Source organism: Rissa tridactyla, chromosome 3, assembly GCF_028500815.1.
Source record: "Rissa tridactyla isolate bRisTri1 chromosome 3, bRisTri1.patW.cur.20221130, whole genome shotgun sequence".
NCBI classification, from domain to species: domain Eukaryota; kingdom Metazoa; phylum Chordata; class Aves; order Charadriiformes; family Laridae; genus Rissa; species Rissa tridactyla.
In genome coordinates this window covers 26,342,637-26,359,860 of record NC_071468.1, presented here as the reverse complement: position 1 = coordinate 26,359,860, position 17,224 = coordinate 26,342,637, and the positions used below count along the sequence as shown (strand labels likewise).

At 37.1% G+C, this 17,224-nt stretch overlaps 1 protein-coding gene across 4 annotated transcripts in view; it reads left to right on the top strand.

Moving 5' to 3' along the window:
* SYT14 (synaptotagmin 14) overlaps positions 1-17,224 on the top strand; it is an 88,867-nt gene that overhangs the window by 21,894 nt on the left and 49,749 nt on the right. For 2 of the 4 annotated variants that reach the window (XM_054196843.1, XM_054196845.1), the window contains exon 3: positions 2,703-2,921. The exons of the other annotated variants lie outside the window; for them this stretch is intronic. In XM_054196843.1, the coding sequence (XP_054052818.1) occupies positions 2,703-2,921 (219 nt within the window). The remainder of the gene's footprint in view (positions 1-2,702; positions 2,922-17,224) is intronic. 4 annotated transcript variants of the gene reach the window in all.

Here is a 17,224-nt window from a genome sequence, read left to right as displayed (position 1 = left end):
GTGGAAATCTGTAGAAGATTCCTAGGTGGCAGGTTTCAACCTGTTGAGGGCTATATGATATACAAAATTTTACTCTGTGTACCAGCAAACGGGCTCCTTTTTCTGGGCAGCTTCTGGGCAGTGAATCTGCTAGCCAGAACATATCCTACCTGGAGTGATATTTTCAATAAGTGATCACTGAAATTGAACTTGCTTTATAGCCATCCGTACAATGGGAAGAACCGTATCTGTCAGACTTGAATTAAAATTGCTAGCCTAGAGTTGAAAGATCTAGTTGCTCATTAGCAGTCTTTTAAGCCACCAGTTTTCCTATAAATACTAAATTAAGATTGCATACACATTGCATGTAGAGCTGGTAGCACCATCTGCAGTTAAGGTTTCCTGAGATTTTCCATTTCAAGACCTTATTTTCAGTTGCTTATAACTGTGTGCCAAATTTGAAATATTTGGGATGAAATTTTGCGTGCTTTCTGTCTAAGACTCTTTTTTTTTTTTTTTTTTTTTTGTTAAGCTATAGTTTAAAATGTTTAGCTGTTTCCAGGAATAGAGTATGGGAAAAACATGCTGGTTATCTGTGCAAAAAAAAAAAAAAAAAACATTTTGCATCAGCTTCACTAAGATGCTTTATCATCTTTGTATGTTGGACTATGTACTTGAAAAGTGGGAGAGCACTTTTCCCATGTTAGAGATGCCGTGTTCTTCTATGAAAAAAGCCCTAAGTTTGATGAAATTGTAAGTCTTTGGAAACCTTGCTTTTGGGAAAGGCATAATAAACACTCATTATACTTTGCTTGTTAAATTCACTGACCATCCCATTTGCACTCATATGCTTCATTGTAGGGGTTGAAGAACAGAGGAGGTCTTATCCTACTTTTGGTACTTAGAGTTACTGAAGGACACTGAAAGTTTGAACAGAAGAATTGAGAATAAACATCACTTACGTGAGGACAGAAACTTCCTGAACAAATGTGACATGATGCAAGTGGTAGGCTGGGATTTGAAGTAGGATGATTGACAGCGATGGAGTGAACTGATAACATTATATGAAAGTGGAGAGACTAAGGGTGAAAGACTAAAGTTACATGACTAGTTGGTTACGTGCAAGTAAAGAGAATTTGGGACCAAATAGACAAAGAGAATAAAGAGGAAATCCCCATGAGAGCCCAAAACTGTGTGCTTGGAGCAGGAACCTGGAGTATGGGTCCAGGTGACAGGAACTTATGATAAGATTCTACTCATATAAATGTAACTTTGCAAAAGATGACTTACCTAAACTTGCAGCACAGGTTTTTCTGTATGAGTACCAGCAAGCAACAGACCTCTGGGAAGGGATTTACTTATCTGCTCCAGAGGCTTACCTAAAAGTGGCAAGGAAGGACCTCTGTAGTAGGAAGAGGCAAACACTTGACTGTAAAAGAGGCCTAAATGGCTGGCATAGGTTGAGTTCCTGAAATTTTAAATGGCTGAATTTTGGGTGAGCTGAATCCCTCCTTTAGTCAGAATATCCAGGCAGAGGAATGAGACTGTCTGGGCATGAAGACAGAGACGAATGGGAGCGGAAATGGAGAACTAGAGCTAGGACAGGGACTGGGAGGAGGGCATAAAAGCAGGAAGGGGAGGAGCAGTTGAGAGTGACTGTGTAGCACATTAGACAGTATTCCCTTGCAGAATCACAAGCTGAAAAACAATGCTATGAGTATCTCAGAGCTCTGCCAGTAATGGAAATCCATTGGCAGATCATATACCATAGGCTTGCACACAGAGTAGTGGTAATGCTGACTTTATTGAGTTTACATGAACTCTTTTAATGCCTATTACAGTTCGAGAGCTACAGAATCTCTGCATGGCATGTTAAATTTGCACAGAATCCGTTTGAAGTTTGAAAAAGAGACGGGGAAGCTTTCCTTTTACAGAAGTAAAAATGCTGCTAAATCTTTGACTTGAGGGAGGAAGTTATACTTGAGATGTAGTTGGAAAAAGCTGGCCACAGGAGTGGGCATTATAGAGGAACTGCTATGAAAGAATTAACTAGATAGTTTCTTATGTGCAATTTTTGCCATTGCCAGATGTCTGCAGTGGGCATCTGCATTAATTTCAGTTGTCGAACAAGGGACTGTTTATTTTAAGTTGCATAAAATCGTGCATGCAAATATCCTTCACTAGCATTTTCCATTTGTTATTGTGAGTTTAAGCACTTCTGACATAAATACCCTAAGATGATTTTGTTGCAGGCTTCTCTTTGTAAATCAGTTTCATTTCTATGCTATACTGCATGCTCACAGCAAAAATCAGCTGGGAATGGAGGAACAGGAGCTGCCTTTTTGATATGTTAGGTATCCAAATGTAATATTGCAGCAGTGTTAGATTTACTTTACATAAATTATTGTGGGCATTTTCTTAATTAATGAAGGGTTTCAAGAACTTCAGTGTGTGCTGCCTTATATAAATGGATCCATTTTCTGAATAAGTTTTAGAATGTTTTTTTGGTGCTTAATGATCTTTCAGTTTTCCTAGAAAATAAAAATAGCTCTCACCAATTCAAAAAATCACATAATACTTTTAATTACAGCAGGTGATATTTTGAAAATATTACAGAAATTTTCATTGAAATAGCTTAAATATCTTCGATAATAACCTCTTATGGTTATTTTCTTGTATTCTATTTTGAGCTGTAGTCGATTTGCTTTATTTTATTCAAACAGACAACTCTTATATGAGTAAAGACCAGCATGGTTCATCATCTGAGAGTGAAGATGAAGCACTGGGTAAATATCATGAGGCCTTGTCTAGAACCCAGAGTTCCAGGTTGCCAGTGGTGGATGGCAGACAGCAAAAAAACTATATATGGGAAACCAGACAAAAATATAGTCCCCTGTCTGCAGAATATGATGGATACAGTAGTGAAGCCTCAATAGATGAAGGTAAGAGTGATTTAAAAGCATTCCTTTTATTCCAAATTTCAGAATTATGTTCTGGATAAGTAAGTCCTAGATGAGGACAGCTTGACTTGCAAATAGTCAGTGTCTGCAAGAAGTATCTGTTATATTTGTGCATGCTCCAAAAAAAATGTCACGGACTTGTGTTCATTCTTCCAGAAAGACTGCAAATGATATAATATCTTGTTATATTAAGTTTAATACAATTTTATCATTAGTCATTTTATTTTGGAGGGAATTTAAACTGTTTTGATTTAGGAAGGAAACATGGCAGCTCTTGATGAATTCTGTGGTATTATAAATATAAAGAAGACATATCATTCCTCTATTGATAAGCTGTCCTAACAGCACAGTAAACAGAATTGGTTATTGGTTATGGTGCATTGCAGTGTGCATTACTGGAATGTTCTGGGTCTTTTCTTCTCTTGAAATCACAGAAAGCAGTTATTAGAAAGATCAGATTAATATAACTTTTCCATGGAGTTAAAAGTTGGATGTTAGCAATGGATGTTTTCTTTTGTAGTATATATTTCTTGATTTTAAGTAAGGGTCACAGCCTAAGGCTGAGAATTCAGCTGTCAATATTTTGTCAATATGCTTTTTGTGCTTAAAAGTAGCTGCATGTCAGAAACATATCTATAGCGGTTTTCTAGCACAAAAAGTAAGCTTTGATCGAAGTTACTTCAAAGTCAGACTAAAACACTGTACTGTAGTAAGATGTTTGTTCGTCTCACTTTAATATGTTAAAATGCAAGGACTCTTTAGAGAATCGTTATTTTCTAATAAAAACTGGATACATGTATTTAAAACCTGTATTTACATGTTCTATACAGTCCAAAAGTGCTTGAAAAAAGTTAATTTTTTTGTAAAAAGTTAAATTTTCTACTATGCGATATGAAAGTCTGTTTGCCACTGAAATTTGGAAGTAGTGCATGCTCATTCATGATTTCAAGTTAAGACAAAGGACATGAAAACCATAATTGAAGCAAGTTGCAGAGTAAAACCAGTGTTCTCTGATCATCAGAATTTTTGGTTCTTTTGCTGTTAAACTGTAGGAAGGCTGGGAGTCTGAGCTCCAGCAAATAGGGAAGGAGATGCAGATGTGAGGTCAGGCAGTAAGAACCGATGCTTGGACACTGTGATGAGAACAACAACAAGGAGGAGGGGTAGTGAAAGATTCGTGTTTGGTTTTCTTATATCTACTGAGATCTATCAACAGCGTTGGTGGGGTGAATATGAGAGATAAGATGCTGATTTTTTGTGTGGCTCATGTCACTGTTGGGAAAGAATGGTGATGTGTATTAACGGGAGTTGGAAAACTCAATTGTATTTATTAGTAAATAATACCAGATACATATTATACAAGAAAAATACTTTCAGATACTGAGAATGATGTATTTGTCTCTTTTCAAACTGAGGCCACTTGTTGAAATAATCATAGAATAATTCATGTTGGCAGGAACATGTGACATTCCTTTTTCTATTTCACAGTTGTTGAGATTTTTTTTTTTTTTATCCTACCTAGTTATTTTCTCAGTGAAAAGTTCTCAGTGCATCTGAGCTTTTTACTTTAGATCTATAAGACTCAAGCTCCAAAGGCTTTGTACTAGCCAGTATCCGGGGGGGTTTGGTGGGTTCTTTTAAATAATTGGCTTTTTTACCATCCTCTCAGATCATAAAAAGTCATAGTCACTGACTTTTATTCTTTTCTGGGGAGTGAGAACTCCAGTCTGGAAATCTATATCATGGTTAGAATCTGAGACAAAAGAACCCTGTTGGCAAGTCCAGGTATTGCATCAGGAAAGTTATAATTCTTTCTCCTACCTCCTTTTTCATTTTTTCTTCTATTGCTAAAGATATCTGTCACCAGCTGCTATCCCTTCTCAACGCTCTTTCCATTCAGGAAGCTGGCTGGATGTAAAACCCATTTATATATATGCACACACGTATTCAATCTAAAATTAGTATGCAAATTGGATTTATTATCGTGAAAGAACAATCACGGTTTGGAAAAAATTTTGAAAGCAAAACTATCAAAACTTCCTAACTTAGAAAATCGAAAATTTTTAACTACATACTTCTACTTGCAAAAAAGCTTTAATACTGTCAATATTTGGCTTTTGCTGCCGCTTGTGAGAGCATTCTCTTCCCATATTTTACAAGGAGTGGAGAATCAGCAACATTATTTATTTGATAGCCTGCAATCATTCTACAGTTTTCTGCAAAATGCTTGCATATTAGAGTGATGATTTTGTCTCATTTTTGTAATTCATTAATCTCAGCAAAACTGTGTTCAATAGTATTAAAAAGAGTTTTGTGGTATTAGACATGGCAACAGATTAACAACGCGGTATTTTTCACTTTTCAGTGACCTGAAGGTGGCACACTAGAATAATTAGTGTTAGTACTTTTTATCTTCTTCCTAAATTATTTCAAACATAAAAGAAAGAATCTTTTGCACAATGATAAAACCGTGTTTGAATAGAGGAACAGACATCATTATCTTATGAGGGAGAGCTGCCCAACCTCGAATTTTGATGAAAGGAGAAGGTGGAAACCTTATGAAGAAAGCCTGCAGTCAAAAATAAATGGCTATGACTAACAAACAGTTCATATGCCTTCAGAGAAACAGTTCACTGAGCAAATGAGGTTAAAAATCTCAGATTCCAAGTGGACAGCATCAACATTCTAGATCTTTCAGTGCAACTTTTAAAAATTCAAAGCTTTACTGTTCCTTAAACTTGCAAAATAAATCTATAGAGGACTTGATGCTGTAGGAATTCTGACATTTTTAATTAAATAGTTGGTTTTTATGACTTTCAAATTATTTTTATAAGAAGTGTAGAGATAAGTGAGGGGGAACAAGCAATGTGTTCCTATTTACTTTATTTACTATGAGAAACAATTGTCAATATGCCTGACTTATAAGACTTAAACATTTCAGCTGTACTTCCAGCTTAAGGCACCAATCAGCCCATACATTGAGCAGGGCTTGACAATGTTACAGTGAAGTGATGAGAGGAGATAATTCATTTTTGTCTCATCTCTGTTTCCCCCTTGCTTATTGCTAATAAACCAGCCTCTGATGATATAATTAAAAATTCCATTAGAGGTAAAGTAATATGAGCAATGAAAATGGTATTTCATTTGGGGAAAATTCTGTGTTATTTTCTCTTCAGCAGTTAATCTCTATTGCATGTTGTATCTTGCAACAGGGTGCTGTGTGTTTTGAAAGGAGTCAATAAACAGTTTTACTAATAACTCTTTACCATGCACTTTAATCTTAAGTTTTAAAATCTGCCCTTAACAGTGCAGACACAAAATTTTACAATGAGACAAAAATATAATCTTGTCTTTATTAATACACCCTGTAAGTTTTGCTTGCATTGCTAAAAACATGTATATTATATGTTTGCATTACTAAGACCATCAAAATGTCTAATCGTATTATTTTGAGGTTCACTTACTATCTTTTATTCACTTATTATCAATTACATAATTAGTTTATTACATCTATTTTCTGGCTGCATGCCTCTGAAAATGTTTTATTCTGGAGCCTGAAAATGTGTGTGGTGTGTGTTCACATCATTCTTTTCTCCTCTAGATGGCCATATTAATCTTTCTTTTCAGTATATATATAGAACTGACAAGGCAGTTTGTATAATGGTTTTTAATAGTTAAATTAAGAAAGCAAGATATTTTGTGGGTTTTGTTGGTGTGCTTTGATGATGGAATGTTCTAGTAGCAATTGAATTCATTCTATGAAATTAAGGTTTTTAAATTTTGATTCACAAATACCTGCTTATGACCAGTGTCTGATCCACTTTATGTATTTGTATAGCACATCTGACGCACTTAGATTTTGATGAGTTTTAATATATTTTTTTAAATGAAAAATAAATTAACGTAGTGCTTAGATGCAAGTATTTTCTACAGACTCCAAGCTATTGTAAAGATATAACTTTTGCAGTAAGTTCCTCATGGACCGGCTTAATTCTGGAGTGTCTCTAAAGGAAAATCTGGTTCATTAGAAAATCAAGATGATGACAAATGTCATCATCAAAAGTAAAATGGTACAGAATGGCATAGTAAATGGTACAGATGGCAAAGTAAAATGGTACAGAATATACTTTTACACCTGAAATTTCCAACTTTTGCACAAATGACTCAAAACTGTTAATCACAGAAAAGAGAGAAACCTGTGTAACTACAGTATTTGTTGATACCTATGTGTGGACTTAACCCAGTCTCTGTGCTTAGACACAGAGTTCTAAGGTTGGCTTGAAGTTTGAAATCTTATTTTTGCCAATAATATTCTTTGTATTCTTCCTCATGTTACCCAATAAAGTATGGGTACTTACTGAAGTGACCTTTTCTCCTTTTCCCTGATACATAGAATAATTTGGGTTGGAAGGGATCTTTAAAGGTCATCTAGTCCAAACCCCCTGCAACGAACAGGGACATCTTCAACTAGATCAGATTGCTGAGAGCCCTGTCCCAACCTGATCTTGAATGTCTCCAGCTATGGGGCATCTACCACCACTCTGGGCAACCTGTGTTTCACCACCCTCATTATAAAAATGTTCTTTCTTCTATCTAGCCTATATCTACCCTCTTTTAGTTTAAAACCATTGTCCCTTGTCCTGTTGCAACAGGCCCTACTAAAATGTCTGTCCCCATCTTTCTTATAAGCCTCCTTTAAGTACCGAAAGGCTGCTATAAGGTCTCCCCAGATCCTTTTCCAGGCTTCCCCAAGTCTCAGCCTGTCCTCATAGGAGAGGTGTTCCATCCCTCTGATCATTTTTGTGGCCTTCCTCCAAACCCGCTCCGACAGGTCCATGTCTTTCTTGTGCTGAGGACTCCAGCGCAGTACTCCAGGTAGGGTCTCACCAGAGCAGCGTAGAGGGAGAGAATCACCTCTCTCGACCTGCTGGCCATGCTTCTTTTGATGCAGCGCAGGATACGGTTTGCCTTCTGGCCTCTGAGCGCACACTGTCGGCTCATGTCCAGCTTTTCATCCACCAGTACCCACAAGTCCTTTTTTCTCAGGGCTGTTCTCAATCCCTTCATCCCCCAGCCTGTATTGATACCGGGGATTGCCCCGACCCAGGTGCAGGACCTTGCACTTGGCCATGTTGAACTTCATGAGGTTCACACGGGCCCAATTCTTAACCTTGTCCAGGTCCCTCTGCGTGGCATCCTGTCCCTCAAGTGTGTTGACCGCACCACTCAGCTTGGTGTTATCAACAAACTTGCTGAGGGTGCGCTCAATCCCACTGTCTGTGTCATTGATGTATTGAGGTATTAAACAGTACTGGTGGTCCAAATAGGGACACTACTTATCAACAATCTCCATCTGGACATTGAGCTGTTGACCACTACCTTCTGGATTCAACCATCCAACCAGTTCCTCATCCTCATCCACCAAATGGTCCACCCATCAAATCCATTTCTCTCCAATTTAGAGAGAAGGATGCTGGGGCGGGGACTGTGTCAAAGGCCTTACAGAATCCAGATAGACAACATCTGTAGCTCTTCCCTTGTCCACTAATGTAGTCACTCCATCACAGAAGGCCACTAGGTTGGTCAGGCAGGACTTGCCCTTGGTGAAGCCATGCTGGCCGTCTCAAATCTCCTCCGTATGCTCCATGTGCCATAGCATAGCTTCTGGGAAGATCTGTTCCGTGATCTTCCTAGGCACAGAGATGAGGCTGACAGGTCAGTAGTTCCCAGGGTCCTCTTTTCTACCCTTTAAAAATGGGTGCAGTGTTCCCCTTTTTCCAGTCACCATGGACTTCCCCTGACTGCTGTGACTTTTCAAGTATCACGGAGAGTGGCTTGGCAACTGCATTAGCCAATTCTTTCAGGACTCTGGGCTGTGTCTCGTCATGTCCCGTGGACTTAGTATGTCTGATATATCCTGATATAATTTCCCTTTCATTTTTTTCTGATGTGCATCCTACTTCTTGTATTATTCCCTACCATTTCAAATGCTCTTATTATCCTGTTGAATATGTAGTAATTGCCTTTATGTGCTTTAATTGTTTATAGTATTTTGGAAGAGGGGATTAATAGGCTGTGATGTTACTCTGTTTCAGAAAATAAAGAACAAAAATAGGAAAAAAAAACTACAAAAAAGCAAAAATAACACTGTAAGATATTTCTGCTAACAAAGAGATTATGAATTGAAATAGTGGTCCAAATAAGGAATTGTATTTGTTTACAAACTTTCAATTTAAAATTGGCATTTTTCCTTGTACTTTGGTAATTGGAAATATTTTTTAGTATCTATATTGGTTGCAATCTTAAATGGACCATGCTTTCTTAGTAACTTCAATTTCAAAAAAATTTCCCGAACTTTAGAAACTCAAGCATTATTCAAGCAAGTTGTTGTGTTTTGTTATCCCTATAAGCTTCATAGGCAAGTACAATGTATTTTATTTCGGGAAACAGTCCCTTAAAGTCCTAAAAATGGAATTTTTTAAACTTAAAAGTGTTAGGGTAAATATATTGAAAGAGTTTTGCAGGCAGATGTCAAAAGCTGTAAGTTCTTCTTTGGTTTTGAAATCAAGATTCTCTAAATCCCTTGAGATAAGAAAAGTAGAAGGGAAGAAAACAGTCTGATTTTTTTTTTTTTATAGTAAATTTGTGATGTTCTTAAACCACGTATTTCCTAAATCACCTCTTTAACAGCTGTGCAAAATTCCAGATCAGCAAGCAGTATTGATCTCAGTTCTGAGGCAGAGTAAGAGACATCATGATGGAAAAAGTAGTAAGCTTGCTTGCTTGGTTACTTAGCACGCTTAGATGTACTTTATTTGGCTATAGATTACCAGTTTAGTACCACCACAGGTTCCATCTCCAACTTATTTTAAAGGCTTTTTCTAACTTCTCAATTGATGAAGCCCTGCGGCTGAAGACATATTTGTTCAGAGGCTCTATTTCTGAGATTGGCCCAAGTGCCTTACATTTCACGAGGTTTTTTGGAAACATATGGAAGCACTAAAAGACTGCAGTGAGAAAACATAAGTTCTCTTAAATGAGAATCTGCTTCTCTAGCAGGCATATGCTACTGGATTTTATCCATCTTTTCCATATTGTGAAGGTAGAGTATGATGTTATTTTTGTAGTTTATCTTCTGCACTTTTATTCTTCTCTAGGCTTTCGGCACTTTATGTTGATGTGTCTGTTGGACATATGTTTGCCTTGCTCCTCAGTGTCAATCTTTGCACGTGAAGGTGACTGTTTTCGGGAGTCTCTTGGATCTGATTCTTTATGCAGCTCTTTGCCTTTTCTTTCTCTCTTGTTCATGTCTTGGGAAAAGTCTCTTCACTGAACTACTTGAAGAGATTTTCTTTCAGTATCTTCCCAACATAAACACCAAAAGCTCTTTCATAAGCATCTCAAAACGGGTATACAGATGAATCTCCCCAGTTTTTTAAAGCAACCTGGGGGAGTTTTCCTCAGTAAGTAGCTTCTGTAAAGCAGGATCCTACTCCTTCAGACTTGTCAAGCTAAGGTGAAAGCCACTGAATCGGCTGAGAGAGGAAAATTGGATCCCACAGTGAACCCCTTGGTAATCATATGTTTTCCATTCTAGTTTCTATCATTACTCCTTGCATATAAGCAGATCTATTTTCAAGCCAAGTGTGAATGAAGACTTACTGTTTCAAAATTACGGAGCAAGGGCCTCAGTGTGAATATATTGTGTTTGGCAAAATAAGGCCACAAGGTTCTTTCAAAATTTGTCTATCTACCTGTACATTTCAGATGCTAAGGATTACAGGCAAAGAAGATGGCTTATGTGGAATAAGAACTATGTACTAATATTCAGACTGGAAGACTGAAAGCTCAGTTGAATACTAGATCATAACTTAAATAGTTATTTCTCTTCTTTTTCCTCTAATGTGCTTCGAAGAAATGAATTAGGAATACAATGGAAAGAGTATTTAGGAAGAAGTGGACACTGATTTTTCTTTGATGTGTCTTTATCAGATTACCTGTGAGATTTCTCTGACGTAATACCTATTGGAAGAAAATACTCTTTTTGGCCTGCAGCTTTGGATAGACCTAGGGCTTCAAATAGTACTTTCATCAAGATATTTTGAAAGACTCTTCAATAAAGACACTTAAGACAAGCCTTAAGTAATCTTCAGAGCAGTACTTCCCAAATGTTTCAAAGTGTATTTTGAAGGCTGAGTCATGTTACGCCTATGAGCTATTCCAGATACTCATACTTGTGTACCACAGCTGATACTACTTGTGTAGCAATTGATATTTGACACTGTTTCCCACAGCACTCTCCTAGAGAAGCTGGCTGCTCATGGCTTGGATGGGTGTAAGCTTCGCTGGCTAAAAAACTGGCTGGATGGCTGGGCCCAAGGAGTTGTGTCAAATGGAGTTTAATGCAGCTGGTGGTCGGTCACAAGTGGTGTTCCCCAGGGCTCAGTATTTGTGCTGGTTCTGTTTAATATCTTTATTAATGACCTGAACGAGGGGATTAAGTGCACCCTCAGTAAGTTTGCAGAAGACACAAAGTTGTGCGGGAATGTTGATCTGCTTGAGGGTAGGATGGCTCTACAGAGGAATCTGGACAGGTTGGATCAATGGGCCGAGGACCTATGGGTGTTGGTCGACAGCCAGCTGAATATGAACCAGCAGTGTGCCCAAGTGGCCAAGAAGGCCAACAGCATCCTGGCCTGTATCAGCAGTAATGCGGTGAGCAGGACTAGGGAAGCAGTTGTCCCGCTGTAGTCAGCACTGGCGGGTACGCACATCAAATACTGTATCCAGTTTTGGGCCCCTTGCTCCAAGAAAGACGTTGAGATTCTGGAGCGTGTTCAGAGAAGGGCAACAAAGCTGGTGCGGGGTCCAGAGCACAAGCCTTATGAGGAGCAGCTGAGGGAACTGGGATTGTATAGTCTGGAGAAAGGAGACTGAGGGGGAGGCCTTATCGCTCTCGACAACTACCTGAAGGGGGCTCGTAGAGAGATGGGGGTCGGTCTCTTCTCCCAAGTAACAAGTGATAGGACAAGAGGAAATGGCCTCAAGTTGCACCAGGGGAGGTTTAGGATGGATAGTAGGAAAACTTCTTCACCAAAAGGATTATCAAACATTGGAACAGGCTGCCCAGGGCAGTGGTGGAATCACCATCCCTGGAGGTATTTAAAAGATGGGTAGACGTGGTGCCTAGGGACATGGTTTAGTGGTGGTTTTGTCAGAGTTATGTTGATGGTTGGACTCAGTGATCTGAAAGGTCACTTCCAAACCAGACAATTCTATGATTCTACAGTATCATTCTTGATGCACTTTTTAGAAATTTTTGGGAGAGAAAAAGGGTATTTTTAAATTACAATATTTAGTTGCTCTAACTTCCTTATGCTCGTATGCTATTATGTGTGTGGGCATCTACCCTTGACAATTCTTATTTTAAGATTAATTTAAAATCTTCGTGTAATACCAGAGAAAGTGCAATGATGCAATACTAATGATACTAGATTCAGTTCCATGATTATGTGTGTCTGCCTCCTATTTATTGGTAAATTGAAGTGAGTCTGCATTGGGTCTAAGCCCTTAAAAATTGAAGAAAGATAATTTCTTGTGGTTTTGAAGCCTCTGGGGAACGTGTCAGTTCAATCCATAGCTGTATCAAGGGAATGTTTTAGAGATATTTTTGTGTAGCACAAAAGATACTGTAAGGATCTGCAGAATACTGCCCAGAGCTAACTTGATTTGTGTTGCTTTTTACTTAATTTCTCTGATGCCGTGGTTTGTTTTGGTTTTTTGAAGAGTTTCAAAGTAGCTTCCTAGTGAATTATGACTGTTCTCTATTATTCTTTTGTAATAGTAGAAAATAGTTCTGTTAAGTATTTGAAATTATGGTGTGTATTTCCCAAAGATAGAGTCAACTGAACATTGCAGAGACTAAGTTGATGTAAAGATTAACTTTTATTCTTTTATTCATTTTTACAGAATTCAGGTCTTTTTTACTTCCCGAGGAAGTGTTACCCTTTGTCTTTTGAAAAGTTCCTGATAGCAAGGAACTTTTCATGTAAGTAATTAATGTCTTGGGCTATGATCATGGTTATTAGGTTATGATTTGTTACCTGCATAAATGGCAGACAAGCATAGTGTTTACAGAGTCTGGAGACTTGGAATGGAGAGAATTCATAGGTAGGGGTAGAAAGTACATGTGTAATTCAATATTATTCTTGTAATTTTCTTGAGGAGTGTTGTAGAGGTGGCAAGATGTAAACATGGGATTTAAATGCAAAGGAGATCTGTGTCTGAGTTTAAACATAGTTTGGAAGAGAATGGAGTTACATTGAGAACTTTTGAGTTGAAAAACCATATAGATGATATCAAAGATGTGCACAATAAGTATCTTGTCAACTAAAGGAAACACATAAAAGTGCCTGATAGAGTGAATTTGAATAATTCTGAAATCATGGCTTTACCCTGTGATTAGCAGCAGAGATGCTGGAAAAAGATGTTGTTAAGGCATGCATGTCATCTACTGCTGAGAGAAGAAAACTAGTAACAAAATTCAAAGTCAGTGATGATAAGATTTTCAACAGGAAAATTTCTTTTCCAGCTAGACCATCTCCAAAGAGGAGGAAAAACTGTCCTCCAATGGCAAAGGGTTTTTTTTTCCTGATGTGCACAAGTGAGCAAAGCAGTCTCACAAATTAGGTTCCTCCTGCCAGCATTTTGAAGACTTTGAAGAAATATCCTTTGCATTGATGTGAAGGCTTTGAAGAAAGTCACCCTTAGCAATGTGATGTCTCTGAAGTGATGTAAATCATACATTAATAATTACAGGAAAGTTTCGATTTTATTGTAAACTTATTATTTTAATAAGCCTCTTGTCTATTTGAATCTGGGATTTATGAAAGGAACAAGATCTGTTATTAACTGGGAAAAGTTCATATACATATTTATGGCATTGTATTTGATATAGATATTCCACATTAAGAAAATGTAGAACTGTGATATAAATGTAGATTTGTGATACAAACACAAGAGGTAGTACTATATCAGCAAAAAAGATCAGTTCCTTGATGAACCTAGGACTTCTGCTGATTCTGAGAGTTCATATTGAAAACTGGGTATTAGATCCAAAAGCTATTGGGTACAGCCATTTTTTTTTTCTTGGTGTTTTGGTAATATCTAGTGATACAGGGGACCGTTTTCTTTGCTCTTTATGCACGTATACCACGAGACATGTCTTATTCTGAAAGACTTGCACAGAACAGACAAAAGAAGGTACAGTTTTCATTAATCTTAGCCTGAACTGGAGAGATCCTATAGCTCTATCATGGAATGAGTGACTAAGAGGATTGAACAGTAGACTGGAAATCTCTGTGTCGACATTTATCAGGGGCATTGGAAAAAGGAATTTTACCCTGCATACACCCAGTACTCTACTTACCTGCTGAGAGAATAGTCATGCTACTTGGTCATAGAGTGGAGCAGTACTTGTTACATAAGTATGAGAACTAAAAATGGTATTACAACTTTACATAAGAATATTACAAAAGAACAGTTTACCAGTTCTTTCTCCGTAGTGCCTGTGGATAAACGGATCACTCTACTTACCTTTAAAGGTTAAACGCAAAAAAAAATTAACTCTAGTCTGAGACTAATCATTGCCTCCCAGTGGTGCTTTTTCCCCCCAGGTTAAAGACCAGGGTACCCTTAGGACTGTTTTTTATAATCTGGTCACATTATATTTTAATTGACTCTTTGGTAAAAGAGGAACAACGGGTTATTTTAGTAACTGTTTGATTAGCAGCTTTTGTTTTGTTACCTAGTCAGTGTAGATTATTATGCATATGCACAGGTATCAGTTTCATAGACATGCCTATAACTATATCATAAGTATTCTCTTGGAGTTACTTAGTGAATATTTTGTCCTTGTTACAAGTTGAACAGTGTTACCGTTTTTATCTAATAACATGTATTCTATCGATAGGATGACTGTTTTCATAGCTACTTTAATTGTGTATATTATTTATTGGGACTGTGTCATATCTGAGTAGACAACATGAAATTGTGTCTGTAGCTGCTCTGGAAGCAAAGATCTGCCTTTATCATTTTTATCTTGTTAAAACAAGCTCTTACATGCTACTTACAGCACTTTTGTGATATAAAGTTATTGTAACTTTTAGGAATTATGAGAATATTGTCCTTGGGGGAAAGGGAAAGCATGATATATTGTATTACACAACTTCAAGTCTTTTTTTTGTTTTGTTTTGTGCTCTTTTGGTTTGGGGTGGGGTGGGGTTTTTTTGTTTGCAATTACTTTTCCTCCACTGTATTTACAAATAAGCTGGAAATAGTCATTAGCTGGTGTAATTGCCATGCTTCTGGTCATTTCTGTGTGGCTAAAGGTTATCTGCTGTGATGGAATCACGGTCTCGTGAAAGCGCGTAGGAAAACTCAAAGGGAAAATTATTTTATTATGGAAATTCTGATTCTGTTCCTTAGAGAGAAACTAGCAGACATGCTTAACTGGGTATAAGATTTTCTGTGTGGAGTCACCTATGCCCAATTCAATTAGAGCTTGATCTTTAAATTTGTAGGTAGGAAATCCTGCTACATTCATCTTCCGCACCACTTAATATTCTTCCAGCATGTGTTTTCATATATATGTTTGTATGTTCTGCTTAAAAATAGCCAAAAAATTACCCAGATCTCTATTTGAAACCTTTGCACTGTCTTGTTGAACCATTCAAAATTTGTCCTTAGAAGCGTTTTTAAAGATTTTCAGTTATCATGATTTTCTATTTGTTTTAATTTTTAAAGAAGATTTATGACATTCCTTTGCAAATATATCAATTTGTCAGATAAAGGTTAAAAATTAGATACATTTTATTCATGTTAAAGTCACACCCAGCTTATTTAAAGGCAGCTTTGACTTAGAGTTGCAAGCCTGAGGATATTGATTTGAATTATGCATGACTGTCTGGTATGCAGTTCCATTAGCCTGCTGGATGGATAATGTAAACATGTTCAGAATTTTAAGTATCCTATATGAGCGGCAGGTTAAAAATAGAGCTGATAAGAGCATGTGTATCTGAAAAATCCAAATCTTGGGAGAATGAAACTACAAAGGGTTCATCTCTTCAAGAGGCTGACTTCAGGTGTGATTTTCCTTTCTTTGAAAATGCTCAGCCCGAACAAATACAGCTTATGTATATGACTTGAACAGGTGACACGATTTCTGTTGTTTACTGCAAAGAGTTGACGTCTGTACCAGAAAACACACTCGTAACTGAAAGGTCAGGGTCAACTCTGCATCTTTTGGCAAAAAAGAGGGGCAGCGTCTGTTCTTGTTTAAATTAGTCAAGATTAACACTAGTGATTAGACTCATTTCTTCGTATCTTCAAGGAATCTTGTTCAGAATGTTACTTGATTTTGTTCAAACTTTCGGTGGCTTCCGGTATCCCACAGTACCTGTTTTTGTTATATCTGATATGTTTGGTTATCCCTGTATTTTAGCAATGTGTAGTTTGGTAGTACGTGTAATGACTTCTGAAACTTTGTTTTTAAATCCTCAGCACTAAAACCACTCTGTTAATAAGATTTTAAAAAGATAGTATCTTTTTAGAATTTTGTCCAAGTTCCTGTGAATTTTAATAGACAAAAAGATGACACTGAAATGAAAAGTACAATGCCATCTATGTTACATTTTATTAAGATTTATTATACTTCAAAGTATTTATTATACTTCAATGTATTTCTGTTGCATATGTAGCATTTGTGGCAATTTGAGGAATTGTATTGCACTTATTTTCAAGATCTGATGGATACAAATCAGAAAACTAGTCTTAATTTTGCATTAATTTGTAACTGCCTTCTCAAAATTATTTTGTTTGGAGTGCTTCATATTTGGCTATGTTAAATTCTGCACATAATTCCAGAATTGAACTATATTTAGATTATAAAAATAACCGGAGAGGATAATGCTGTATTTTCCCTGAACTTTACAGTGTTTATTTGCTTGTGTCTTGCTATAGGAATAATCACATGAAAATTTGCAAGTAAATCCATAACTTAAAAGCTCTTCCTGAAGATGAAGTTGATTGTACTGCTCTGCTATCTTTTTTTTTCTTTTCTTGTCAAATCTTGGATCATGAATTTGTATGTCCGCACATAATTTGGCCAATAGATAACTCTTGAGTAGGTCTGGTAAAATTTGAAAAGATATTTTGAGTTGGTGGTCATTTTCCCTCATATCTGAGGAATAATTTATCTGTTAAGAGATTAGTGTCTAGTGCTCTCC